The sequence below is a fragment of the Bufo bufo genome, chromosome 6, assembly GCF_905171765.1.
Source record: "Bufo bufo chromosome 6, aBufBuf1.1, whole genome shotgun sequence".
NCBI lineage: Eukaryota > Metazoa > Chordata > Amphibia > Anura > Bufonidae > Bufo > Bufo bufo.
Window position 1 is genome coordinate 71,597,461 of NC_053394.1, and position 8,577 is coordinate 71,606,037.

An 8,577-nucleotide genomic window follows, 5' to 3' on the forward strand; every position below is an offset into this window, starting at 1 on the left:
AAATCACAGAAAGAATGCACCAAACGGATATGCCACTGACTATACTGGCTAGTCATAAATGCAGATATTAAAAGCTGAGACTTTCGTCAATATATTCATGAAGGGCTCCGATGTGTTCCTGACAGGAATATATTGGCGAAAGTCTCAGCTTTTAATATCTGCATTTATGACTAGCCAGTATAGTCAGTGGCATATCCGTTTGGTGCATTCTTTCTGTGATTTATATGATTATATTTTCATCCGCACGATGCTCCATTTTGTGTAGGATGCCTTTGTGGTGCATGTGGACCGCGCCAGCATCCTCCATTGTATGCATATTTTGCTGGGGATAGTTGATTGCTCTGGTCCACATGCGGTGGGGCTGCTCCCCCAATGAAAAACACGCTACAGTGTTAGGGGTTGAGAAGCTCCTCCAGAATTGCCACTATATTTCTGTGTTTTTATCCAATACATTCCAGAACAGTAAGGGTTACATAGCATCAGGGGCGTACACAAAAATCATTGGGTCCCATAGCAAGAATCAGAATTGGCCCCCCTAACTCCGCCCATTACCCACCCCTGGCTCCTCCGCTGCCACACCCATTTGCTAATAAGTAAAGAAATACAATGTATAAATAACCTTTGAAAAGGATATGGATAAATAATTGTATTTTTTATAGAGGGAACCGCATTCCTCCGCCTTCACTCACAGGTGCCGCAATCGGCATTGATCGTGGCACCTGGGGGGTTAAATGATGGGGGCAGTGCACTGTCCAGAGACATTTACATCCTATGTGACTGACATCAGCCGCTCCTCTTATAACGCTCCAGTACTGATATAACCTCCAGAGACATTACATCACATGTGACTAATATCAGCCGCTCCTCTTATAACGCTCCAGTGCTGATATAACCTCCAGAGACATTACATCACATGTGACTGATATCAGCCACTCCTCTTATAATGCTCCAGTACTGATATAACCTCCAGAGACATTACATCATATGTGGCTGATATCAGCGGCTCCTCTTATAACGCTCCAGTGCTGATATAACCTCCAGAGACATTACATCATATGTGACTGATATCAGCCACTCCTCTTATAATGCTCCAGTGCTGATATAACCTCCAGAGACATTACATCATATGTGACTGATATCAGCCGCTCCTCTTATAATGCTCCAGTGCTGATATAACTTCCAGAGACATTACATCACATGTGACTGATATCAGCGGCTCCTCCTATAACGCTCCAGTGCTGATATAACCTCCAGAGACATTACATCATATGTGACTGATATCAGCCGCTCCTCTTATAATGCTCCAGCGCTGATATAACCTCCAGAGACATTACATCATATGTGACTGATATCAGCCGCTCCTCTTATAATGCTCCAGTGCTGATATAACCTCCAGAGACATTACATCACATGTGACTGATATCAGCCGCTCCTCTTATAACGCTCCAGTACTGATATAACCTCCAGAGACAATACATCATACATAGGGGGATGAGGGCTGGGAAAATTTGAAATGCCACTGATGGGGAGGGGGGGGGGGAGTCACTGGGAGACATAACTTGCTCTGCATGAAGTATAGGTGAGATAGTCAGTGGGCAGAGGTCTGTGAGGGGCTGGAACAACAGGGGGACACAAGATGTGCAGGGGCAGCAGTTTCAGAACTCTAACTTCCCTCTTACAGTAACTTACCCCATTACTGCTGTGTAGGAGGACCAGTGAGGGACTGAACTTTATACTGGAGGCACAGTAACACAGGAGGTCAGAAGGTGCAGAGTCTCCATATCTCCTGCTGCTGCCTCGGCTCCGCCCCCTCATCACACATGAAGGAATATCACACTGCAGACAGGAGAGGCGGCCGTCTGCTCATGTCGGGTCGGTGAAGTTTACTTTGGAGAAAGGAACAAGCCCTGCAAGGTATTGTGCTGTCCATTTCAACAAAGTAAAATTAAATTCAGTCCAGCAGCAGAGAAGAGAGGGTGGTGGTAGCTGAGAGCCAGCCCTTGCTTCCATGCACTACGGGCCCCATAGCAGCTGCGTGGTCTGCCTATATTGGCAGTACGCCACTGCATAGCATTATAAATCAATATAATGCTATGCGACCCCGGCAGTGCAGGGAGGTCAGGACTGGAGCTGCTGCATACTCACACTGCAAGTCCGGACAGTGGTACTCACTCGTCTGAAATGGGCCATACACATTGTTGCTGATTTCTGTGAGCCACTTATATATCTTTTAATTCCACATCCTTAGTACCCACTAAGCGTGAGATTTTGGGAAAATAAACCCCAAAAATTTTTTGAAGACTTTCATTTTGAAGCATTTACCAACAAGCAGGCACATTCAGGTACTAATGATTGTTTGTCTGAAACATTTATAATATTAGAAACATGTTTAATTAATAAACGAAAAAAAAAAAAATTCAAATTGTTCCAAATTTTCGGTATATTTTGGTAAAACATATCGACTCCAATTTGCCACTGACATGAAGTACAATGTGTCAGAAAGAACAACCTCAGAGTTGACTGGATAAGTAAAAGCATTACAAAGGTATTACCACATAAATTGACAGATGGTCAGATTTGCAAAAATAGGCTGTCAGGAAGGGGTTAATCATGTATGTCCTCTGCGCTAACCATTCTACATTGACTTGGAATGTGACCTTTAGCCACACAGATAGTCAGGTGAGGGATTTATGTCAGCAATCTCGTCCACCTGCATTTAACTCTTTCAGCTGGCATATTTCCACAGCGATTCAGCTGTGCTCTCAGTATCAGCAACTTTCTTTTTACACTTTCAGTGTGCGCTCCGTCTGTATGCCAGTTATTGGCCGATGAATTATACTTGTCTTATACAGTCTCTTCAATGAAATACCGAGGACTGGTAATTTATCTTTGTTTGGCCATCATATTTGTGGCCACCTATATTTTGGACACACAAGTTAAGGCCTAGTTCACACAAACGTATGGCTTTTATATTTTTTTGCGGTCCGTTTTTCACGGATCTGTTGTTCCGTTTTTGAGTTCCATTGTGTTTCCGTTTCTGTTCCGCTTTTCCGTTCCGTTTTTCCATATGGCATATACAGTATACAGTAATTACATAGAAAAAATTGGGCTGGGCATAACATTTTCAATAGATGGTTCAGCAAAAACGGAACAGATACGGAAGACATACGGATGCATTTCCGTATGTGTTCCGTTTTTTTTGCGGACCCATTGACTTTAATGGAGCCACGGAACGTGATTTGCGGCCAAATATAGGACAATCTCTATCTTTCAACGGAACAGAAAAACGGAAATGCGGAAATGGAATGCATACGGAACACATTCCGTTTTTTTTGCGGAACCATTGAAATGAATGGTTCCGTATACGGACCGTATACGGAACACAAAAAAACGTCCCGTACACCCGCAAAAAAAAACGTTTGTGTGAACTAGGCCTAAAGGCAAAGTAATACGTTGTTTTTTTTTGTGCATCCCAATTGGCTATTTACAGTCTATATGGTGTTGATTTACTATATGTATTAGGTTTATTATCTTTTTATTGCACTCGACTATTGTTTTATTTATAGAAACTATTATATTTTATTACATTGTGAGAGGCGATAATCATAGTCCCTCTGTCACATATCTTATCCCCCGTGGGTGTAGGGGCAATATCAGTGCACTCGACACATACACATTGCTTATATATCTTTTATCTACCAAATAATCTGCACACTTAGCTTCCAGTAGACTTGCGAGTGTGACATGATCCGGAGAGGGCTGAGAGTGGGATACACAATTCTGCCCTCGAAAATTTTAGAAAATGACAAGAGGCAATCCCTCGCATTGTCTACATTGTCGACTATGCTTATGTTATAGGAGACAGGATCATTTTAGACTCCACTAATAAATCTCACACAAATGTTTTATGTTACATTGTGTGTTTTACAGAATTAACCCTGCAAACACACAATGTTCCACTTTTTACTTCTTAAGTTATGTAATGAATTATGATAACAGTCAAAAATTGGCAGATGTGCGATCCCTCTTCTCAAACTCCTGGATTATCGAGGTCTATAGAAAAGAGGAACTGTATGTACTAACAGGAACTGTATGTACTTCATGCTGCGCTGCTCAAGGAAGAATGATCTTTTAGAGGACAAAACATCGTCCGTGATACTTTCACCCAATTAAAGGGGATTGCCGAGTTTAAACACATTGGGGCAGACATATCAAACTCGCTGTGCCTGGAAAGTGTCTTGATTTTCACCAAAAATTGTGGCACACACTTTCTAGGCCAAATATGAATGACATTTCTTTCATTTATGACGTGCAATAACATTTGCACCAAATTTTTGTCTGTGCCTAATTTTCTCTTTGTTTTGACGTAGTCTAAGTTTTTGAATAAAAACTATACCAGCTCCAAGATGGTATGAAAATGGGGTAACATTCTGATCGTATAAAGCCCCATGGCGCATTGTCTTGCATCTTCCCTTCACCACTTTCTAAACCAACATCACAGAGACACATTCAACAACCCAAATCATATTCTGGTGCAAACTAATAATGGCACAGGCACAATATTGTGGTGAAAAATAAGCCTATATTAATATACCGTATCTGCCCCACTTACTGGACTGTGCTGGGTACTGCAATAAATGGGCTTTTTTTTGGTGGGGTCCCATGCGTTGGCACCTATTTGACCACACATATATGCAAGCCATTTTAATTAAATGACTAAGGCTACTTTCACATCAGCGTTTTTCTTTTCAGGTATTAAGATCCGTCATAGAATCTCAATACCAGAGAAAAACGCTTCAGTTTTGTCGCCATTCATTGTCAACAGGGACAAAACTGAACAGAACGAAATGCACCAGAATGCTTTCCGTTCCGTTTGGTTGTGTTTCCATAGCAGATAGAAAACCGCTGCAAGCAGCGGCTTTCTGTCCAACATGGGATGCGGACCAAAATGGTCAATTGTGCCGGATCCGTTTTTTTCAGACACAATAGAAAACTTACAGTGGTTTTAATACCGCATCTGTCATTGCTATTTTAAAGATAATACAACTGGATCCGTTCATAACGTATGCAGCCAGTTGTATTAAAAAAAACAGAAGCGTTTTCTGCTGATCCCAGCTGGATCAGGCAAAAACGCAAGTGTGAAAGTAGCCTAAGAAGTATCCATTTATATATAAGTACACGACACGGGTCGATTTAAAAGAAAATACCTATGATACCCATCATTGTCAAAAAAAATAATCTGGAAGAGCAGTATTAAAATGTTGGCTAGCCTTATGTTGGGGGAAGGGAACTGACAACCACTGCGGGCAAAATTTGCAATTCAGTTTTAAAGCAAAGACTGGGGTGTAGTTAACAGTTTTACTATGGAACATATCAAATAGAATTGAACTTTCTTCACATTAAAGGTGGATTTACATGGTTTAATAATCAGGTAGATTATTGGGAACAAACATTCCTGCGAACGATCGTTCCCCACAATCTGCCCGTCTAAAGGTGCAGCCGATCACCCGATAAACAAGCAAAAAGCTCATTTATTGGGTGAAACTGAGGCACCTAAATTATTGTTTGTGGGCAGCAGATTGTGATCTGCTGCTCAGAAACAATGCAGCTGTATGAGGACGAGTGATCGCAATAGCAGAGGTGATCGCTGCATGTAAATGCAGCTCTTCACCCCAATAAACGAGCAGCCGACTGTCGGGAACTAACAATTCCTTACTGACAATCTGCTGCTTATTGCACTGTGTAAATGCACCTTTAAATGAAATTAAAAATATTCTACAGTTTTCAAACCAGCACCTGGATCTGAATGCTTTTATAATCAGGGCAGCATGGTGGCTCAGTGGTTAGCTCTGGTGCCTTGCAGCACTGGGGTCCTATCAGACCAAGGACAACATCTGCATGGAGTTTGTATGTTCTCCCTGTGTTTTCGTGGGTTTCCTCCGGGTTCTTCGGTTTCCTCTCACACCCCAAAGACATACTGATAGGGAAATTAGATTGTGAGCCCCATTGGGGACAGTTGGATGCTAATGTCTGTAAAGCGCTGAATTGTGATAGGGAGAGCATGGACACGCCCCCTGAGCTGTTCTAGGGAGATCATGGACACGTCCCCTGAGCTGTGATAGGGAGAGCATGGACACGCCCCCTGAGCTGTTCTAGGGAGATCATGGACACGTCCCCTGAGCTGCAGCAGAAAAGACACTCCCCTGAGCTATCAGCTTGATATAAATCTAAGCGACTTCCATGTCTGACCTCGGTGCAGCGTCATCACCTGCGCTGATACTTTGTAGCAACTTGATATAAATCTAGCAGAGCAATGAATGGGGAGATCTCTGGACCCATGTGAGGTACAGGGCTGGTTCTAGCTGTGTTAGACAGAGGTTGCCATGTACTGTATGATGTCTGGTTTTCAATTTTTACATTAGTCATGGGTTAACCCCTTTAAGCAAAACAAGCAATACAATACAAGCAGTATAATACAAATGTCCCCCTATGTGTCCAAGGCTTTTGTAGGCACCATAGCTTAGCTTCAGTCACAGATCATATTCATACCATAAAAGAAGCAATGAAACCAATTGGCAGCAGGTAGTGGTTTACATAGATTTTCTAATCCCACAAGTGGATATCTGATTTTAGATTAAAAGATATATAAAGAATATCATTGCATCGTCATACCAAGCTGTGGTTTTTCATCTGTAAAAAACTATTTTCACCTTTTGGCTTTTTCATTTTCTTTTAATGCATTTTCTTATTATACTTATTAGGAAATCATCAAGGATCCATTTCAGCTGACAGAGGATCAGAAGAAAAGCTCCTCAGCTCCTAGCTGCTGCGGGCCAAAGGGATGCTGCTAGAAGCGCTCAATGAAAGGGTGTGGAAGTGACTGATCAATATTTATTGAAATAATAATTAGAATATCAATTTCGGGGATATATTATGGATTAAATGGCCTTTAGGTGTTGATCATTAAATAGCTTAGCCATAACACTAGCGTTTCTTGCGGATCCGTCATGAATCTGCAAAAACTCTTCCGTTACAATAATACAACCGCATGCATCCGTCATGAACGGATCCGGTTGTATTATGTCTTCTATATCCATGACGGATCAGTCATGAACACCATTGAAAGTCAATGGGGGACGGATCCCTTTTTTTATTGTGTCAGAGAAAACAGACCCGTTCCCATTGACTTACTTGCAGCGTTATTCTGTCCGTGATGGAAGCGCAACCAAACGGAACGGAATGCATTTTGAAGCATTCCGCTTCATTCAGTTCAGTTTTGTCCCCATTGACAATGAATGGGGACAAAACGGAAGCGTTTTCTTCCGCTATCAGAGCCTATGACGGATCTCAATAGCGGAATTGAAAACGCTAATGTGAAAGTAGCCTAAGACTGTTTGTTTTATTTTTTACTCACTGTAAATTAGTATTAATGATTTATTTTGACAACTTCAATAAAAGTGTTAATGAGCCTTTTCTTCTATTATCAACTATACACAGTATGTACAAGATATCGTTTTTGGACTTAGAATTATTACATGGGCGAGGATCATGACAATTACCAGGAACGAATCTTCATACTCATTCCTCATAATTGCTCCGTGTAAAAGTGCCACCGATCACCCAACGAATAAGCAAACACTCGTTCATCAGATGGCTGAACATTGAAACTGTATGGAGATACAGGAGCAATTGTTTATTCCCATACACAGGGGATGATTGCTCCATATAGCGTAAATATGGCTGAACAAGCGGGAAATGAGCTGGAGCGAACAGTTCACTCCTGACTATCAACTTGTGCAACAGCCCTTTTTCATGACATGTGAGGTGAGGTAAGTGACCTAGCCTCAGACTAAGGGCCTTTACATCGTACTATAATAGGGCTGCCATAGGGGACTCTACTGAGGCATACAGAAGTTTTTCTGTAAGATTCTGTACAAATTCGAGAGAAAAAAATTTAAGGGTTTTTCCAAGAAGAAAATATTGATGACCTATCCTCAGGATAGGTCATTAATATCTGGTGGAGTTCTAAAGACCAGCACCGCCACTAATTAGCTGTTCAAAGAGGCTGCAGTGGGCCCCTTCACAGCTTACCAGGTTCAGTACCGTCCTTTGTATAGCGGCTGTGCTTGGTATTGCAGCCCAGGCCCATTCACTTGACTGAGCTACTCCTAGGCAATGTGACTGATGAATGTGACATCACTGGCCTATAAAGAGGCCGCTGTGTGGGCCTCTTCAAACGGCTGATAGGTGGGGTGCTGGGAGTCGGTCTCCCACCGATCAGATATTGATCACCTATCTTAAGGATAGGTCATCAATATTAATCTCCAGGAAAATCACAAGCACGGTGAAGATGTTGAAAATCAAATGGTCATTATACCAAGAGTAAAGGACAACAGTCGGCTGCCTAAATCATATCACTCAGTTTTTCCTTAGCAGCCACATACTTACAGAAAGGTCACATCAGACACAAGTCCAGATTGTTAATGTATGTCTATGAGGGCTGGAGTATCAGCTGTATGCATAAACGCTATCTAGCAGCTATCTGTATCACATCTCCGATTCATAGTTTAATCAGCC

The 8,577-nt window shown here is 41.9% G+C and overlaps 1 protein-coding gene across 2 annotated transcripts in view; it reads left to right on the forward strand.

The window, feature by feature from the left end:
• LOC121005179 (arsenite methyltransferase-like) overlaps positions 1-7,120 on the forward strand; it is a 56,078-nt gene extending 48,958 nt beyond the window's left edge. For both annotated transcript variants that reach the window (XM_040437761.1, XM_040437760.1), the window contains one exon: positions 6,762-7,120. In XM_040437761.1, coding sequence (XP_040293695.1) covers positions 6,762-6,851 — 90 coding nt within the window. In that variant the 3' untranslated portion in view covers positions 6,852-7,120. The remainder of the gene's footprint in view (positions 1-6,761) is intronic.
• The last annotated feature ends 1,457 nt before the right edge of the window (positions 7,121-8,577 follow it).